The 22,023-nt window shown below is 36.0% G+C and overlaps 1 protein-coding gene across 3 annotated transcripts in view; it reads left to right on the forward strand.

Moving 5' to 3' along the window:
* MAGI2 (membrane associated guanylate kinase, WW and PDZ domain containing 2) overlaps positions 1-22,023 on the forward strand; it is a 1,342,154-nt gene that overhangs the window by 836,239 nt on the left and 483,892 nt on the right. For all 3 annotated transcript variants that reach the window (XM_040472823.1, XM_040472822.1, XM_040472824.1), the window contains exon 4: positions 4,411-4,623. In XM_040472823.1, coding sequence (XP_040328757.1) covers positions 4,411-4,623 — 213 coding nt within the window. The remainder of the gene's footprint in view (positions 1-4,410; positions 4,624-22,023) is intronic.

A 22,023-nucleotide genomic window follows, 5' to 3' on the forward strand; every position in this document is an offset into this window, starting at 1 on the left:
CCGTCACCCACTTTCCCCTCTTCCCCACTCCCCATCAACCCTGTTTCACTCTTTTATAACTATAACTTTATGGGGAAAATCATTATTTTAAGTACTTAAAAAGCTGAGGAATAAATCAAATTCCTCAAAAAATTGTCTTTTTTACCCCAGGCATTGATTAAATTAAGACTATGTAGGGGTGCCTGGGTGGCGCAGTCAGTTAAGCGTCCGACTTCAGCCAGGTCACGATCTCGCGGTCCGTGAGTTCGAGCCCCGCGTCGGGCTCTGGGCTGATGGCTCAGAGCCTGGAGCCTGTTTCCGATTCTGTGTGTCCCTCTCTCTCTGCCCCTCCCCCGTTCATGCTCTGTCTCTCTCTGTCCCAAAAATAAATAAACGTTGAAAAAAAAAAGAAAAAAAAAAGACTATGTAATGTATAGATGATCGTCATTATAATAGAACTAAGTGAGCAATTTTACATATCATTTGATTTTGTCATCATATTCAATTAAAAAATACAACTTTATATTAAATTTACATGAAACTGCTAATAAACATGTCATTCTTTACAAGATGTATTCAGTAAAAAGCGTACTAGAAAAGCCTATCATATCCCACCTCATCCCCGCAAAACACACATATGCGTGCACACGTGCATACACACATATGCACATTTTTGGAAGCAAGGAGAGAGAAAAAATCACCTAAACTGCTCCAGCTTTACTATTTAGTAGCAATTATCACCTTTCCCTTTTGAAAGTGATACATTTGTGCGTATTGGTTGTGGGTTTGAATGAATTTCTCTTGCTGTCAGTTCAGGGCAGAAATGCAAATTTCATCACACTTTTCCCCCCACCCCCTCTTGAGAGGCAATGTAGTATTTTGAGGAGATGAGGTCCTAAGACAAACAGATACAGGTTTTCCACTGGCTTCATGTTTAATATTGGTAAATAGATTAATTTCTGGGGCCTCCCATTTTCTTTTAAGTGTAGAGACAGAATGATTTCATACTGTTTTGTGATAAATAACCAAAGTAGCCACCATATATGGAGATCTGTTCTGATCCAGTCACATTATACATTCCTTCGTTATCATTAATCCTTAAACAGCACTATGGAGTAAGAGGTATTCTAGTCCTCATTTGATCCAAGAGTGCATAGGTTAAATGTCCATTACAGTATCCAGCTCAGTAAATTACATGGTGGTGGTGGTGATGTTAATAATTGTTATTGTAGTTGCTGTTGTGACTATAGTTATCTTACAGCCCTATGTTCCTGGTTTAACTAAAAAAAAAATAAGGATGTAAAGAAGTAACCAGTTTAGGGGACACAAGGATTCAAAGACAGGTGTATTTCTGCATGATCAGTGCCATTAAACGTTACACCATAGTGTTACTGTATTTTGAGATTTTAGATTCTCTAAACGTTGGCACTGTACCATAGAGGCATTTCATTCTTAACAGGACACTTTCCAAATTGTATTTAAAAACAGTTTTGGTTTTTATTTTCTTCTGAAAACATGTTGATATTTTACCTAACAGGCACAATTTTCCCTTAGTATATGGATTTCTATAGACTTCTATCAGAGTTCCAATGACTTAGCTACCTGACTACCTGACTAATTCTTCAACTTAGTTTAGGTATTTCTGGTTGCCTTGTTCTATGCATTGGATTTGGTATAATAGCATATTCTCTGTAAATTATATGTCTCAAGTGTAGTAACTATATGGGTTATTTCTGTGCCTCTTCTAAATTGTTATTATTATTGCTAATGAAGATAATCTTAACATTTTAACTAATGATTCATACAGTTTTACATCTAAAATTTAATCTGTAGTCTTATTTTCATAAATCAAATTATAGAAATAGAATATTACTGCATAATTTATAATCACATCACATGCCAATAGGTGTAATTACTTAGCAATATAAATTCAACAGAATCTGTTATTTAATATTTATTTTTAGCCTGAGCAATGAATTTATTTCTAATTAATAAAAGGTTATGTTTCTACCTCAGGGAGATTTAAACCATAAGAGACAAGTTGGAAGAAAAATAACACTGAAACGTGATCCATTTTTCTTAATACTGTATATATTTGAAAGCATTAAAGTCTCAGAATACTACTTAAAAGTATGTTATTTATTGGGACATGTAGGGTGACTTATTAGTTTCACTTTATGTTTATTAGATAAGCAGTTAAGTATTGAGATTCCATAGAAAGCATAGCAGTGTACTGAGAATGGTGCAAGCCCTTAGGGATGCTGAAATATAATAATAATTAATAGACTGCTAAGAAGTAACTAGCAGTTTTTGTTTGCTCAGAATTCAGCAAGAACATTCAGAGGTCTGATTCATTTGAAATGCTCTAAATTAAATTAGAAAGTAACCTTTAGCAAAATGTCTATCATCCACTTTTCAGACGTCTGTATAAAAGTTTTACATGTGTAAGAACCACTTTACATGATGATGTTTTTTCCCCTTGTATTTCCCTTACAACTGTGAATATCCATGAAAATGAGCAACAGCATTAGTGTTCCAGCTAGCCTTTGGAATATTCACTTAGTGCCAGCAGGACGTTTACACTGCCATTAAGACTATTGCGATTTTACAGCCTATGAAGCACTTCTTCATACATCCTTCTTCTTCACAGCAACCCAGTGATGAGGGCAAGTGTAGTAGACATTGGTCATTCCTGCTGACCCAACACTCCAAGACCATTCCTTCCTGGAGAGGGCCCTGCGATGAGATGGGTGGAAGGTGGGACTCCAGCTCCCTCTCCCCAAATCAAAGGAGAACAGCCATTCTCCTGCCGTCATCTGTCAGCTCACCCTCTGGCTGAGGCTTAGCCAATGAGACAACCCAGCCTGAGAGTTTTCCTGGAAATGAGTGAATCAGAGCTCCTGAGCAGAGATTGGGATTCATTCTAGCTGAGGGAGTGGCAGCCAAGGGCAGTCAGTGCCCATGGCAATGGAGCTGTGGGCTTTCAGAGTTGGGGACCAGCAGAGGCAACTTTGGTGTTTTGACGGAATTCCTTTGCTTTTGCTCATTTTTCCCAAGATTTTTCAGTCTCTTCCTTCAACTAATCATCCCATATCTTCTCAGCACATCCCTGTCATGTTCAGTCTAACTAGAATTGGTTTTTGATTATTTGCAACCCAGAATTTAGGTATAACAAGTGTGCTGTTTCCAATGTATAGATGAAGAAATTGAGCCTTAGTGAGGTTAAGTAACTTCCTTGAATTGTAGTTATGTAGAAAAGCCAAGTCTAGAACCCATGACTTCCAGTTAAAGTTTGTTTCTTTTGCAAAACACTGTTTTCCCAGTTGCCTTCAGTGGCCTCTGCAGATAGTGAGATGTGCTTCTTCCTCTGTGCCTCCTTGATTGCAGTACTTAGTCCTATTTCCTGTTATAATACTTATCTGCTTGATGTCAAATGCACCTATCTTTCACACTACACTGTTGAGCATCTGGAAGACAAGGATTGTTTTATATTCATCGTTTTCTCTCAAACATATATTGGAGTGTTGGGTGCAGAGTCAGTACTAAATAAAGATTTTAATGAATGAGTAGCAAATATGTGCATAAATTATTCAATTAACTGAAAACACCAATGTGGGTTTCAAAGATGATGCTAAAAGTATAACACTGATTTTATAAAACACCATTATGTTCTTTACCAATCAAAATTTTAGACTATAAATAATTTGCCTTAAATATATAAAGGTACTCACTTAGTAAATATTTATTCTATGCCTACTATGTGTCAGGCTGTTATTACAGAGAGAAATAACAATTAGTCTCCTTCTTTGAGAAGTCTGACAGACTGATAGGAGAAACAAATATTCCATCACTCCAATCATGGAGCTATGGGAAAAAGAGCTGTAGTAATCTGAAGAATGATTAGGGCAGCAGGCCCACTGTCAGTAGCCATGTGAACCATTAAACTGGCATGGAGATACCACTCTGGGCAGGCTGCTGTGCTGTATGCATCAAGGACAACAGCCAGAGCCCTCTGAAAGCTGGAGAAAAGCACAATGTGCTTTGCATTCCAGAATGTTGTGAGATTTGCTTTAAAAAAAGTCACCTGCACCCTCATTCAGACATTATTTTTTAAAAGGTTATCAAATTTTAAAAATAATTTAGAAATTGCTATGAGCCATATGAGACGAATACATATGACTATATTTTGGTTTGGCAAAAGGTGAGAATGAAGATAAATCTGTACCGTTATTTAAGCATTAAAGCCCAATTCAATAGAAGCAATAAATAAAGGTATATATAAAAATGTGAAAGGATAAAAAAATCATATGCATGTAAAATACATATGTATGTAAGAAACAGGATGCATATTTATCAATATAATTTCCAATATTTATGAATTATGCATACAGTAGGAGAATATTTAAATCCATGTTTTGGTATCATTTGCAGACAATTACTACGGCACGCCGAAGCCTCCAGCAGAACCAGCACCATTATTATTAAATGTGACAGACCAGATACTTCCGGGAGCCACTCCAAGTGCTGAAGGAAAACGGAAGAGGAATAAATCAGTAAGCAACATGGAGAAAGCAAGTATAGAGCCTCCTGAGGAGGAAGAGGAAGAGAGGCCTGTGGTCAATGGAAATGGAGTAGTAACACCAGGTTAGTCATTTATATGTATGTACATGTATACCTATGATTATAGTTATCTTCAGAGAGAAGATTATGGTATCAAATGGAAAGGACATAATTCTTGTATCCATTTTATTGTTTTAATTTTGACTTATCAAGCAATTCATTCAAGTTCCTCAGTCTTTGTTTCACTTACACAGTATTAATGGCAATATCATGAATGGTTTCTACATCTTAGAAAATGTTACAAGTCATGAATATGATTGTGGAAAGTTCTGGGGTCTTTCTTTGTTAACTAATGTTAGATAAAAATCTATCCTTAGAAATCTTGCTATACTCACAGTTCTGTAAACTGTGTGAGGTTGTGTCATATGATTTAGTTAACAACTTCAATGAATACAGCTATAGTGTGTCCATACAGTTTTCCCTCTACCCTTACTATCTAATCTGACAATGTGGAGAAAGCATCTTTATACATTGACTTTGTGAAGATACTTGCCCTTGAACAAGGAAAACTTGTTATCTCTTTCATATATGATCTATCATACCATATATATAAAGAATGTCAGGCAGATATAAAGTGTGTTTGTGCAAGGTATGGCTTTGCTATTTTCTTGTGCTTATTACTAATAGAGTGCTAAATAGTTTATTTCTAAAAATGAATTTTTTCATTATATTATTCATAATTAAATGTTACCAAAAGTATGGCGTTCTTGTAGCCTCTAAGCTTAGTTATTTATTTTTTAATAACAGCATATGAGTAGGCATTGAAAATCTAAGAGCTCTGTTAAAGCTCTTGAAAAAATGTTAACCCGTGCACCTTGCATACATATTATTCATAATATATGACCTACAACTAAGGTACTTTGATGTCTGTATTTTTAATTATCACTGTACTGTTTCTATAGTGACATAGTATTTGAATTTCCATGCTCAATTATTTTTATCAAAGTTTCATAAGCTTGTTTTTTACCTTCCTTGTTCATAATACCTGTAAAAATGTTCTTTCTTGAACATAAGGAAACCAAAATCTAATCTGTGCTAATCAAGGCATAAAACCGTAAAAAGTGGTTTCATCTTGGCTACTCAGAGGAGAACAACCTCCTCCATTAATATAATGGTGAAAAACATGCTCTGATCCTACCAATAACTGATTTCTGGATACAAATGCTAAAAACCACTATTGATACATAATGTAACCTTTTCACTATGAAATGATCAGATAATTTTCAAGCAATTAGATTTTTTCTTTTTTAATTCTGAAATATCTTTCTCAAAATATTTACTTCTCATGATGTAATAGATTTAAATTAATAGTACATAGTTTCCTTAGTTGATATTTGATATGAGAAACAAAATGATTTAGCCAAGTGGAAGCAATAATCATAAAAGAAGCAGAAATTGGGGATCAAAGTGCAGTTACAGTTTCTTAATGGTTAACACCTGATAGCTAAAAACATAAAATATTTGTCCTTGGTTGGGCCTGAATCATTTGTTTCTAATTCATTTCTACTCTGTATAGGGTAAATCAAATGAAGCATTCTTGAGCCCCAGATTTGTAAAGTAGAAATTAATTGGGGGTCATAGTGAATCTAGAAAGCACCATTCCCTTCCATTTATACCCTAAACATGAGGAATTGTTTTTTGTTTTGTTTTGTTTTGTTTTATTTTGTTTTGTTTTTCTGGCTAGTCAGTGTTTCAAGACACAAAGAAAATGGGTTAGTTTGAACTCTTCTTAACCAGTTCTAACTGGTCTGTCCTTGGACTTCTTAGCCTGAGGACAATAGGAAAAAATTGCCCAGGCCAACTCTAGGATTTCTGGAGAGTCAGTAGATGTCACAGATGTTTACAGATGCTTACAGTGGTTCTGTAAACCTGGCTGAGCAAGTGGCTTTTATACTGTCTTTTTCTTTCCCATTGTGGGAGAAGAGACATATAAATTAGGCAGCTCTTTGCCCAGTGTTCAAAGATGGAGGAAACAGCCCCAAACCAGAGAATTGCTCTGTCATCCCTTATTAGAAAACTTTGTTTTCTTTTATGTTTCTCCAATAGAAATTTTAGGATTCACTTTGCCTCCCTCTCACATACATATGTGCAGCTTTTCACCTTTTGAACCTCATCACATTTTTTCCAGCACAGGCTTTTTATCCTGCCTTTGTTTTCTTTCCATACACATTCACCAGATATAAAGAACTTCAACAATACCGAGAAAATTGTTGCTTAAAGTTTAGTTAACACTGCCCTATTTCGACTAAGAGCTTATAATACTAATTAATATCAGAAATCAATTCAGAGCATAAATAGTGTCATTGATGAGGCACATTTGGAGCTAAGAAAAGCTTACTGAGGCAATTCTGTTCCATTACAAAAAATACTGATAATAAGTAATGTAAAATTTAACTTCTTTTGGATGCTTGCCATGTGCTGGGAGCTCCCTAACCTCATTCTATGTACTAGTTCATTTAATTGTCCTAATAGATTTTACAGATTGGGTACTATTTTACAAATTAAGACACCGAGGTACACTACAGTTAGGCAATTTTCCCAGTAACTGGAGTTTATATATAGGAAATATATATAAATATAAGATATATACAAATATACAAATATAAATATATATATATAAATATAAATTATATATATATATATATGTATATAAAGAACCCATGATCTTAGCAGCTATGCTATCTTGAATCTTATAGCACCAAATAGAGGCATAAATATGTTACTCAGCAATGTGTAGACGCATGACCACTATTTTACTTGTACCTCTTTAAAAGTGGCATTCTGAGTTTCTACCTACCAAAAGTTTCTAATTTCTTTCATTTCTTGAAGTCGTCTACAACTGGGGTTATTCAGCTCTGTGGATATAAAGAAAAATCCTATTTCTTACAATATTCTGTATGTATTTAAACATAAAACCTACCAATTTTAAATCCTTATGCACTTTACCAAAATGAATTATTTTCTCTATGTAAATACTAATAGATTTTAGAGGAGTCCTCAATTTACTTCTGTTACTCATTTTCTTCACTTTTTTCTCCTTTGAACTTAGAATGATATATTCCTTGTATTTTCAGACCATATTCATGTAAAGTTGGTGACCACCTTTAAATATATAATTTCTACATGGAGCTCTACTAACATTATCAATAAATATTCATATATTTTATGTGAACTACCTTATGCTAGGTTCCCGTTTTGCTCAAAATTACATCAAACAGATGGATGTAGCCCATATCACCTAGAAAAGCCATAGAATGATCTTTCAGTGTCTCAGATCAGAAATGTTTCTCTTCTGACATAGGTCAGTTTGGTGGTAGGAATCAATATAGTTCTATCCTTAGAAATGTAGTTCTATGCATGTTACCACTAATAGTTACAAAAATAAAAATGAAATAAAGTAAATAGTGGCACCCCTCCTTTAATGAATTCATGACATGGGCTAGACATAGTGTACGTATTTTATCTCTTATCTCGTAATCATAGCATACTTAACAAAGAATATGCTGAAATTTAGCTAAAAGGTGCTTAACTAAGGTAACAGTTAATTTAGTAACAGAGTTGAGATCTGGACCCAGGAACACCTGAACTCATCCTCTCTCCAGCCACATTTCTCTGGGCTGTTAACCATGCTGAGGACAAAATGACTCCTGACCTCCATCAAGTCGAATCACAGTCTTTCAGCTCAGTGTATTTCATTACATTGTATTCTGTTATATTTGTCCTTTATTGAATTTGTGGCTGTGGTGTTAGATCTAATGCTTGCAAGGATGATATATCTTTACATCATCTTAGAGAATCTGTCTTTAAACTGATATTTAAAATTCATATCCCCAGGAAACCTTTCTTGACATTAACCTCATCTATATTTAGACATCTTTATCATGTTAGAGTTGACATCCAGCTGCATGGCTTCAAATACTGTAGATTTACCTGCAGCCTTCACTTTTCTGGTGTGTTCCAGAGCTGTAGTTCTAACTCTTGCCCCCTGGACTCCCCATGCTAGGAATTTCTATGGCAACTTAAATACAACATTCTACCTAAATTCTTCTCCCATAAAAGAGACAAGCTGATCAACTCAGAAAGGCCTTTGCTTGATTTTTCAAATTCTTCTTTTCACCCAGATAGCTCTGGGTTTTTTGATGCTTCTTTCCCCCAGGCTTGTTCTATATTATTGGGTATAAAAGATCCTGGACCTGTAGTTTTAATCTCTTGTTTCCAAGTATCACCATCCTAAATTACTGCTGTGTCACCTCATTTGTGGACCACAGTCCCCTAACTGATCTACATTCCTCCAGGCTCCATCCCTATCAGATTGCCTATTATTCCTCCATCAATGAAAGATTCTTGAACCAGCACTTGATCACGTAACTATCCTTCCCAAAACTTGGATGAGCTTCCGTTTCTACTGCCCCAGACTCCCTGGACAATCCACATTTTACTGAAACATCTCTGTTAGCTTTGGTCCCTACTCCTCCTCTACCTCTTCTCTGATCCACATCCCACACTCATAAAACACATCCACGTGTTTGAGAAGGCCTTCTCCACATTGTAACCTCCTATTCTTTTGGTCAAAATATACTAAAATTTTTGATATTCCTAAGAAATCACTTGTTGACTCCCAGGATGAAAAATTGAGTCTGTCTCTCTCTGAATTATCGAAGTACTATTTACAGCCTTTACTCATTTGGAAGCTACTGATTAGCCTGGTATTTATAGGTCACTTTTCATAATGTGTATGTCTGGCATCCCCACATACATTATAAGCACTGCCAGGACGAGGAAAATTTTACTTTTTGTTTAGCTGTGTCAGTGATTAGTATATATCTTTAAATATCTCAAGATCTCGTAAATCTGTATTCTTTAGTCAACCAAACCTCTAAGAGAATGTCAAAGCTTTACTGCATCAACATGATTGGCTTTATTTCATGCTCATTTTACACTTCTGAGGGTCTTCAACATGTGTTCCTTCTAAGTTTGAAAGATTTGACATTCTTTTTTTTAATATATTTTTGAGAGAGAGAGAGAGAGAAAGCATGAGTGGGGGAGGGGCAGAGAGAGAGGTAGAGAGAGAATCCCAGGCAGGCCCCGTGCTGTCAGCACAGAGCCCCACTCAAGGCTCCATCAAACAAACTGGTAGATTGTGACCTGAGCTGAAACCGTAAGTTGGCTGCTTAACCTCCTGAGGCGGTTGCTTAACCAACCAGGTGCCCCAAATGATAGGACATTCTTGATCTTCCACTCCCTCAAAAGTTATTTGATAACTAAAGAAAATTATGTAGAAGTATATTTTAAATGTATATTCTTAGATATAAGAATTTTTCATTTTCTCTGTGAAAATACCAAAAATAGATAGGTGGATGTTGAATCATTATATTTTACACCCGAAACTGATATAACACTGTATGTTAACTGTACTGGAATTAAAGTAAAATAAAATAAAATAGGTGGATAAAAAGTACATAGTTTTGTCTAAGACTGAACTTTTCTGAGGAAAAGAAAATTCTATAAACCATAGTAATTGGGTTAAGCTTTCTTGGATTTCTTTTATTTCATGAATTATATGCTAAACTTTTCCGGAAAGTAATTCACCATTATATTGTAGCTTCCCCTCACCAGCTATTAGTAAGTCTAGTGCAAAGAATTAGAAATGCACATATATTTTAAAGGCAGCTAAATCTCTCTGTTAATACACACACACACACACAATGCCAGGAGGAACAGGGCCCGTGAGAGCTACCTTCACCAACAAAGGGAATACAGTATGTGTACACAGAGCCGCCTTCTCCAGGCCCCCAAGCCCGCAATTAGTGCAAATGAACTGCATCTCCCAGAGAGCAAACAGAGTGTCCCTTATGTGATCACCGAGTGTCCTCAGCAATGATCTCAGTTCACCATTAGGGACCCGCATCCAGGTCCTGTGCCGCTTGGCACGCTGACTGTGCCTGCACCATCAGTCCTGGTTTTGTGAATGAGGTCCTGTCACTGTCAAAAGAATTATGTCCTCCGTAGTGAATCTCGCTGTTTTCCTGTGAATAATAGCCCACTCTGAAACCACCCCAACGCCGCCTATCCCCTGCTTATTTTTGTGTGGGTTCACAGAGACTGTGATGTGTGTATCCACTCAGATCTTTATCTTTTTTTTTCTTTTTCACTCTGAGGAGGCTTAATTTTATGATCTTGTTCCCAAACACAGTAGTAGGGTTTATCTTTCCATTGGAGGGGCAAATTTCTGGGTCTATTTTAAATCAACCTTCTAAAATTAGATATTCCCTTTACAAATGGGGAGCATCTTTTCTTAAAAGGATTATTTGAAAGTTAAAACTGCCCTAATTGTAAAATGCTCTGAGTGTGATTATAAAGTAATAAGATAATCACTTTAGAGCTCATGGTTATGAACTACAGTAGTAATTTTATCTACAGCACTGGGGGGAAAATTGAAATCATGAGTAGTTTCAGGAATGTCACTTCAAGTCAAGGCCAGCTCACTTTGCTATTAAACTAAAAACGATGCATTATTTGAACCTCTTCGTGCCCTCAAACTGATTCAGCATTTTAGGGATCTCGCACTCAACCTTTGTGGAGAGCATTTTTCTACTTCTCTGAGCTGTGTAGGATGTGATGTGTAGGAGAGAGAGATTTGATAGACGAACAAGGAGTGCAGAGCAAGAACAACCAGGGTAACTCAGGTTTGTATAGCACTTGCAGAAACCTGAGGACAGGATGCAATATTTAAGTGGCTTCATGTGCTCCAGGCATCCTTAAAGCTTAATCGTATTTCTAATCATAGCCATCCATTCTCTCTAGGTCTGATTTTCGCTCTGTGTTCCATTTTCTTGTCTCCTGTTTCTCCTCATAAGCAGTGATGATAATTTCAGTGTGAAATCTCAGCTTCTTTATTGCCAGACAAAGAGTGCTCTAGTTATTTCTGGGTGAGACGTGGACTTTGTTCCTGAAGAGGGAGGTCTCTGTGTGCACTCATTCCTTCTACATAGCTTCATTGCTGGGAATAGCAGCCTCATATTTTCCCTCCTAATTGACTTCTTGCTCTCATTGAATAATACCTTGACTTCAATTTGGCCCCAAAGAATAGCACTTGAATTATCAAGATCAAAAGGAAATAAAGGCTTCTTCTTTTTCTCTTTCAGACCTTTTGATGTTCCTAAAACTTCACAAGGGGCTGTTATGTTTTACATAGTACAGTCTCGTGGAATATTTTCAGAATTTTGAAAGCAAGATCTAAAAGATTCTGCACATTTATATCCTATATTTCATTTGTATCTTGCTTTGGTCTTTGAATATTTTCAATACTTATATCAGTTTCTCTCACCCAAAGTTAGTTGAGGGCTTGTGGGACTTGGTTCTATATAATAAACATCTTCCAAATTCATTACATTTATTAAAACCAAATGACATATACAGTTTCAAAGTTATGGGGATTCATTTTATTGCCATTATTCTAGTCTACTTTTACTAAAATGTTAAAAATGAAATATTTCAGAAAGAAGATACACTTATTAAGGCAGCTCTTCTCCCTTATTAATGGGAAATAATTCCCTCTACTAATCTTTCTAGTAAATCTTTACAATTTAGTTTTTTAAATCTTGGATTTTTTTTCTTTGTCATCTTCTGCTTGTGGTTAGACCTTGACTTTTCTATTTTCTTAATTTCACATATTGTTCTTATAGTGCTTCAAAGAAACTATAAGCAACTGAGGGTTTTAGATATAGATGAAAAATAATTATGGGGTATTGAACATGTTTTCTTAGTAATTCACATTTCCCTGCCTATCTTCCTGAATAGGTGAAATGCAATTTGGTTACAAATTTTACAGATAAAAGGTCATTTCTTGACAGGACTGGGAATTTCTCTTTCCTCAATTGGTCATAAGCTCAGTTAATCATTACCCTAACTTTCCCTAATTCTAATATTTTATTCTAAGTTTATTTTTATATACATATAATTTTACATAAATATATTATATATAAATTACCACCGTGTCTAAGGGCCATCTCTTCTCATTCACCTCGTCTCTTTCATATATCTTATATGAAAAGAACTTACATACACTGTTGTTAGGAGTGAAAACTCTTGCAGCCACTGTAGAAAACAGTAAAGAACTTCCTCAAAAAGTTAAAAATATATCTGTCCTATGATCCAGCAATTGCACTACTAAGTATTTACTCAAAGAATAAAACAATACTAATTCAAAGAAATATGTTCACCCTATATCTACTGCAGCACTATTTACAGTAGCCAGATTATGGAAACAGCCCAAGGATTCATCAACTGATGAATGGATAAAGTAGAGGTGTATATATATACAATGCAATATTACTCAACCATAAAAAAAAATGAAACCTTGCCATTTACAACCACATGGATGGAGCTAGAGAGTGTTATGCTAAGCCAAATAAGTCAGAGAAAGACAAATACCATATGATTTCACTCCCGTGTGGAATTTAAGAAACAAAACAAACAAACAAGCAAAAGATGGGAAAAAGAGAGGCAAACCAAGAAACAGACTTTTAAGGACAGAGAGTAAAATGATGGTGACTAGAGGGGAGGAAAGTGGGGGAATGAGTTAAAGAGATGATGAGGATTAAGGAGTGCACCTGTGATGAGCACCAGGTGTTGTATGGAAGGGATGAATCGTTACATTGTACACTTGAAACTAATATTGCACTGTATGTTAACTAGCTGAAATTTAAATAAAAACTTTTAAAAAGAATTTACATAATGCATTTTTTTAGAACTTAGAAACACTTTAGGAGAACTAAGAAGTTAAAAAGAAACACTGCAAGTCAGTAATCAGTGTATATAGAAATATCTCTGAAAAAGCAGAAAAGTAATCTTCTTTGCTAACTGGCTAGCTACAGCACAGGGAGTATAAACAGGAGGGAAGCCTACTTTGCGTTGTGTTTTCCCTTTGTACTTTTGGATTTCGTCCATGTGCATATTTTACTACATCAAAAAAGTAATTAGTTTTTTAAATGATGAGTAAAAATTCATTAATCATTTAAAATGCAAACATTTTAGCACCCATAGTATAATCCTTCTTTTTATTTTAGAAGGTTTAGGAAAATTGGTAAGAGCACTCTGTGATCAAGAAGCTATAATCTTGACTTCTTTTAATCTACTGGCTACATAGAACACAGGTGGCCACTACATGATTGCTTCCTTTATGAAGACAGAATGCTCTCCACTTTTCACTATAGGATATAATCTATAGTATGGTCATAATAGAAAATCAATTGAAACGATGTTTGTCTCTTATCTAAGAGTCAACCCTTGAAATGTTCATTCACTTATAAGACCCTGTGGTTCAAATTTTAACTAAGAACTTCAGCTTCTAGAAGTGAAGGGAGGACCATGCTCTGACAGCCCCCTCCCCCACTAAAATGCAATAAGACCTTGTATTAGTATAACAAATACACTTTTTGATGAGATTACTGAGTTTGCAAGAAAGCAAGGTAAATCTTCATGCCCCACCACTTTGGTCACTACCACAAATGAGCAGAAACGAAAGTGAGAAGCAATCTGTTCTAAAAAGACTTGAAAACCAAGGTTGCCCTAGTAATGTATGAGGAGACTAAGCATTGGGCTAATATAAAATTGGGGGGCTAAGCCTCTGATTCTGCTTTCAGTCTATACCCTCAGTGGTGCCAAAGTGCTGCCAAGTTCATTGCTCGGTAGCAGCCCCTCGTGCCCAGCAAAATCAAATGCAGGACTCTACAGGAATAATACAGAACTTGAAAAAAAAAAAGTGTGGATTCTGAAAATCCTCAGAATTTTCTTCCTTTAAATCACTTAACCACACAACATGTCTCAACTAAGGAAGGAAAACTCAATTTATGTAAACACCTTTTTAAAAGGAAATATTAGCTTTGTGTGTATCTCTTTTGTTAGAAATTGCATTTTTAAAGTTTATTTATTTATTTTGAGAGAAGAGCGTATGTGAGTGGGGGAGGGGCGGAAAGAGAGGGAGAGAGAGAGAGAGAGAGAGAGAGAGAGAGAGAGAGAATCCCAATCAGGCTCTGCACTGTCAGCACAGAGCCTGACACGGGGCTCAAACCCATGAAATCACGAGATCATGACCTGAGCCGAAACCAAGAATCAGATGCTCAACCAACTGCACCACCCAGGTGCCCCAGAAATTGGATATTAAAAAAAAAAGTAATATCTTTAAAATTATACAAACTTGACTACACTTCTTGTTTCTGTGGGGAAAGACTATTTAGGCTGCTTGACTGATTTCACTATGTGATTTACTTAGTGTTTTTGAAGTAGTAGAATTCAATGATAATAATATATAACATTTACTGAACACCTACTGTTCTAAGCAATTTATATACATGCCACATCTAGTGCTTATACGGAGGTATGTTATTATCCCTATTGTATGCTTAAGGAAAGTGAGACATGCCCAGAGTGATTAAATAATTTCCCCAACCTCAGACTGTAAAGAACAGATTCAAACTCAGGCAGTCTGACACCAGCCTTAGCAATTATGTTCTTCTGTTTCTTGTGGAGTGTGTTTGTTGTTACCTTAGAAGCACTGAACAAAAATCAAAAGAAAAAAATTATCTCAGATTGTTGCTATTCTCTTTTCTTATCAACTACAAATGTGTTCCTCACAATCTTTTTTTTTTCCCTCAAATGCTCTCTAGCTATGCTTATTTCTAAAGAAATAATATGAAGACAGGAGGGAAACAAATTATTAGATTCATTAAAATTTGTCACGTAGCCATTAGAAATATAAATCCCAGAGCTCTCACAGGGTAAACCAAATTTTGGAAATTCAAATTTTATGACAGTTCAAGAAATAAAATCAACAATTTCCTGTCTAGCTTAAAAACATTGTTTTTCCCTTGTTTCGAAGGATGGCAATTAGATAAATTTCAACATTAACTATATGCATAGACCATGTCAAGTGAAAATATGGATAACATGTAAAACAGGCATTCTTCTTGAAATGGTTTTATCTTGGTTTCTGATTATTCTTTAATAAAACTGAGTGGGGCATTCAAAACAATGCATTCTGATTTATTCTTAGTCTTGTGTCCAAAAGGCAATGTGTTAGATATTTGTAGGGAGATAAACGTGTAAGCAAATGGAATGGCAACAATACATATTGTTGTATCTCAACACCTTAGACTAGACCAGAGCTATAGAATTTATGTGAGGTGGACTGAATTATGTAAAAATGCATACATTTAATTTTCTTCCAATTATATGGCTTGCAGTCCCTCTACAATGTACAGATATTTGGGTTTTTCTTATTTTCTTATGTGAAGAAGAAAAGCATTTGCTAAATCCAACAAAACACCATTACATTAGGAAAGAGGAAAGGAATTATATTTCTTAAACCTTCACAACAGCAAAGGTGTACGTAAAATATGGTTTTTTTATAGGTCCTCCTTTATAAGACTACATTGTCAATGTCTGTTTTGTGTCTCAATGTCTCTGTAGAGCTTCTAGGAAATTCAACAGTTCTGGTCAAAAGAAATTTTTTTATCATTATCATTCTTTAAAAAGAGATGTTCCTTCTTTATTGAAATATTCTTTGATTCTATTGTTAGTGATACAAAACAAAACATGCCTTGCTCTGGTTCATAAGGCATCTAAGTGACCTAGAAATGCAAAATGGAATACTCAGAAAAAATGTCAGTGTTTGATAAAGTTTGTTCACTTCAGCAGCAAGCATCTTAGGAAAAAATTACATTTACATATCCAAAAATTCATGTTTAGATTTAACAATAAGACCAGGCTGAGAAATTTGTCTTGGAAGTCAAAAAGGACAATTCTACATGGCTGCTTTCAATCAAGAAATAGCTTCACAGTGCTCTAAAAGTAAAGCATATACCTGGATTATTTGGTCCCTTCTTAGTCAAAATTTAAATAGTCCAGGACTTCCCAAATTGTAGATCTGACATATATGAGGTCTGTGTGCAGGCACATCTACACCCATGCTTGTCTAAGCTGAAGTCCGTGAGAGGAGAGAGAGGCATGTCAACAGGAGTGGCTATACATGCATCCTTGGTTGGCATGTAAGATCTTTTCTTTCCCATCCTTTTATTAGTAAATATCAGTTTGGGTGGTACATCCAGATAATGGAATGTTTTCAGTCCTAGGGAGAAATGAGCTCTAAGCCATTAAAATACATTCAATAAACTTGAATACATATTACTAAGTGCATCTCATTACTAAGTGCAAGAAGCCAATCTGAAAAGGCTCTATACCATATGACATGCTGGATAAGGCAAAACTATGAAGACAGTAAAAGCATCAGTGTGGTTGCCAGGAGTTAGAGGGGGAGGCCGGGATGAATAGGCAGAGCACAGAGGATTTTTAGGGCAGTGAAACTTGGTATGATATTATAATGGCATATACATAGCATTATACATTTGTCTAAGCCCAATAAGATGTATCATCCGCAGTGAACCCTAATTTAATCTATGGTCTTTGGGTGATAATGATGTGGCAGTGTAGGTTCATCAGTTGTAACAAATGTACCACACTGGTGGGGGATATTTGTAATGGGGAGGCTCTATGCGTGGAGGGTACGCAGGGAATATATGGGAAATCTCTATACTTTTCTTTAATTTTGCTGTAAACTTAAAATTTTTTAAAAACTAGTCTATTTTTTTTAAATCCATTCTGTTCTTAATGGGTACATTCTCAGTTACTTATACATTACCCAACGTATCTGATTAAAAATAATAAGCGTCACAGAAGAAAGACTTAATCATATTATCCAAAATGCAGTAAAGTTATCTTCTATTTTTCTAATGAAGCAGGGAAACTATTATGAGGTAGCATGACTATTCAGTGAATTGTAAGCTGAACTCACCTAATATATTATGTAAGTAGTTGCATTGAGCCCTTTCCCCAATTTCTATACTGAAGTCCAAGTCACCAGAATCTTAGAAAGCAAACTTATTTGGAAATAGGGTCATTGTAGATGCAATTAGTTAAGATGAAGTCATACTAGAGTAAGCCGGCCCCTGATCCAGTATGACTAGTGTCCTCATAAAAAGGGGAAATCGAGACACAGACATGTACACAGTAAGAACGCCATATGAAGACTGGAATTCTGCTACCATAAACCAAGTAAATACCAGAAGCTAGCAGACAGGTCTGGAATAGATCCTTCTCTGGTGCCTCCAGAAGGATCATGGCCCTGCCAAACCCTTAATTTAGGATGTCTAGTCTCCAGAACTGTAAGATAACACATTTCTATTGTTTAAGGCATCCAGTTTGTGGTATTTGTTATGACAGCCCTAGCAAACTAACAATGCATACCATTTGGACCACATTCTCTTTGACTACCCACTGCCTAACCTAGTGCCTGGCACTTAGTAGGGTCTCAACAAATGTTTAATTAATTAATTAACAACACTGTCATAGTAATATAGGAAATGGAATGCCAGTTCCTTCTCTCGCTGAGTGCTAAGTATTGGAATTCTTCAGACAGTTGCCTTAGGTATTATTATTTCCATATGCTATATTGCCATCCTAGAAATTTGTATATAACTCTTTAGTGTCATTGAATATCACTTAGTAAATCATTATGATAGTACTGTATGTAGTTACCTAGAGTTGGGGGGAGGTACTTCCTCTCTATCCACCATGTTGTCTTACATGTCAAAGAAGGTACTTAATTTGCACTCTCCTGGCACCTTAACCTACGCTACCCAGACAGAATGGGCGTGACTTATCTGAATGATGCATCTTAGAAGGATATTTGGGCCTGCTTGACTCAACTCCTCTTTTTCTTCCTTTTAATGTTCTACATTCATCTTCTAAAAATAGATTCTGCCCCTGCATGGGCAGCCTGCCCTGGTTCTGTGCTGCCTGTGGGTACAATTTGCCTGATTCTGGGTTTCACCAGAAGCCCTTGACTCTGACCATAAACTACATCCATAGATTGGCCTTTATGAATAGTAAATATGGGAATGTTACAGTTCTCCATTTGCCTTACTCATTTTTTTCTCTTATTTTGTTCAGATAGAGAAAGTAGGTGCTACCTATTACTTCCTATCAACCCAGTTCATTACTGGTTGATTACTTACAGTTGACTGCAGTTCATTACTAGTTGATTACTTCCTATCAACCCAGCCTGATAAAATTCTTCTCTCCCCTATTAAGCTCTTTTCAAGTATCTTGCACATTGTAGGTATTAAATTCGTGTTTGCTAATGTAATGATTAATCCATTAGATAAGAATAAAGGAATGAATGAGTTAAACACGTGTTAGACAAACTGAGAGAAATTGTCACCATAATCTCTGGCACATCAATAAATATAATTGTAGACATCTCCAAAGACTCAACTTTAAGCAAAAAAAAAAAAAAAGTATATTTATTCATATCTAAGCTTCTTGAATGAATTCTCTGTCAGCATATTATATACTTTCATTCACTCTTTAGTCCATTCCAATCTGGTTTCTGCACCCACCATTCCACTATAAATACTACCATAACTGGTAGCTAATAACCCCAGTGACCTCCTCCGTGTCATTAATTTCAATAGATTTGATGCCCTTATATTGTGGACTATTTAGAAGCTTTGGCCAAAGGTAGTAAGTGTTTCCTCCTCATTGCCCTTTGTTTGGCCTCTATGGCATGAAGATCAACTGGTTTTTCTATTACTTTCCTGACTGTTCTTTCCTAATCATTCTTTCATTGACTCTTAAATGTGGGAATTCCTCAGACAGCTGCTCTAGGGATTCCAATTTCCACTTGCTACACTGCCTCTCCAGGCAATTTCATTCACTCCCCTGGCATAAATTATAATACAGTCTAGCCATATTCTGTTGTTTCTTGAATTGATTCTCTCCAGCAAAACACTCTTTGACATGACATGTCCGTTGTGAGTTTGCCATAGACCTCTGTCTCCGTGTGCCCAAAACAATACACATATTTCCCTGTCTCCCCACACAGTCCTGCTCCTTCTGTCATATTTTCTATCTCAGTGAATGGCTTTGCCACCAGGTTTACCGTGACATCTCATTTTTTTTCTTATCTGTCCAGTTTTTTTTAATCATACCAAATGTACCCTGTAAATATTTTTCAGTCCACTCATTCCATGCCCATGCCACTATCATCTCTCATCTGGAGCACAAAAATAACTCCCCACTGATCTGTAAATATCTACTTTTGCCATTCGTAAATCCCCAGAATAGTTAAGGGGAATCTTTGTGGGGAATGAAAATCTGGTTGTGTTGTCTCCTTGATTAAGACACATCAACGTATTCTCATTGCTTTTAGGATATAGCCCCAAAATCTGAGCATGGTTTCTAAGGCTTTGCCTAATTAAGCCCTTGTTTATTGATTTTTTTTCTCCACTACCTTCCTCTGAAAAAAAGTCTCTTGATTTCTTTTTCAAGTTTCAGGTCAGTAGCACATTGGGGAAAAAAGGCTTTCCTTGACTCTTTATATAAAATTAGGTGAATGCATATGCATAATATCCCAGATTTGCCTGGGAAAGCATTCATCACACTTAAAATTGTTTAAAGATTACACATCTTGACATATTTTGAGGTCCACAAGAGCAGGGATCATGCCTCTCTTGTTCATTCTTCTGTCCTGAGTTCTTGACAATTGTGTGCTTAATAAATATTGATTAAGTGAATATTGAATGAGTGAATATTTCAGAACATGACCTTGCATTTTAACTTTTCAAATACAACATGACATTTGGAAACACCTGAGAGCAGTGTATTTCATGTATTGGTAATTAAATGTAATAAGGTACAGCAATGAGCATCTCAAGAGAGCAATGGTATCTTTTCTTGCTGCTTCTTTCCCACATATTTACAAAGGTCAATTCTTTATGAGGAATCAGCTGGAAGACTGCATCCATATTCTTTTAATAAAGTCTTCTTTTTAAGGGCAAAACCATGAAAGCTGGTAACATGTTCTTGTGCTTCCTAATTCTTTTTTTTTTTTTTTAATTTTTTTTTTCAACGTTTATTTATTTTTTTTGGGACAGAGAGAGACAGAGCATGAACGGGGGAGGGGCAGAGAGAGAGGGAGACACAGAATCGGAAACAGGCTCCAGGCTCTGAGCCATCAGCCCAGAGCCCGACGCGGGGCTCGAACTCACGGACCGCGAGATCGTGACCTGGCTGAAGTCGGCCGCTTAACCGACTGCGCCACCCAGGCGCCCCATTGTGCTTCCTAATTCTTATAGATACCTTAATATGGCCCTCTGAGATTGATGCATGTAGGGAAAACATTGATCTAAGCAACTGATTGAGACAAAGGTAGCATTCAACTTTAATTAACTCCTTGTAAATTACCTTTATTAATTTTTAAAGTTATAAATATAATAGACAGCCAATGAATGCAGAGATACATAAACACGACTTCTTCCACCCCATCTAAATTTACTATCCTTAAGTAATCAAATTTGGTAATACATTGTACATCTTCCATCCTGTTTTCATGTTCATATAATTATATGCAAAGCTATATGCATATATCTAAGAGAACTTGGTGTTTGCTTATTTTTTAAAGATAGGATTAACAATATATATTACTTTGCAACTTGGATTACTCTTTGAGTAGTAATTATGAGCATCTTTTTCAGTTCAATAGATACACATCTAATTCATTGTTTTTAAACTGCAGTTTTCCATGGTAATGATAACCACAATTTACTTAATCATATTTTCATTGTTAGGCATTAAAACCATTTTCAGGGCTTTATTATTACATATACTGCAATATATATTGTTATATATGTATTCTTATACCATAACACCTTTTTTCTAGAGGATATATTTCTATCTATCTATCTATCTATCTATCTATCTATCTATCGAGGATATATTCCCATATATAGAGATATATATTGAGCGGGATTACTTTGCCAAAGAACATGTGCATTTGTATATGTATATTTTTAATGTTAATAGTTATTGGTTATGTTTCATATTTTTAAGTTGACTGTCCTATCCTTACACTGGCATCTGTCAATAGGACTCTCCTTCCAGTGTTTGGGTTAAGCTGTCTCTACCACAGCTTACAGATGAGTAAGCCATAGTGACTCTGCAGGCCTCCTGGTTCTCTACTCTTGAGTTGTTTTCCAAATCTCCCACTGGGGAATACTTGGACTTTTGGTGACATCCATACCACAGGGGAGTCTTGGAGTGGTATTTGCCATTTTTTTTTATTCACTATCTCTGTTCTGACCCACCAGTGGAGACGTGGAGCCACTCGGCAGGAAACATCTCTCCCAAAGTGCTAAACTAAAGCAGTTCAGAGGCCTCTTCTCCTTTGGGCTCCCTTGAACTTTTCTGTGGTTTCCCTCTGCTCATCACTACCACATCACACCCAGACCAAACCTGAAGATAGTGGTGCTGAATCCCTGAATGAACCACGCAGTGTCTTAAACCTGAATATTTCCCCCTTTGAATTTC

Source organism: Herpailurus yagouaroundi, unplaced genomic scaffold (assembly GCF_014898765.1).
Source record: "Herpailurus yagouaroundi ecotype Mexico unplaced genomic scaffold, PumYag 100, whole genome shotgun sequence".
NCBI classification, from domain to species: domain Eukaryota; kingdom Metazoa; phylum Chordata; class Mammalia; order Carnivora; family Felidae; genus Herpailurus; species Herpailurus yagouaroundi.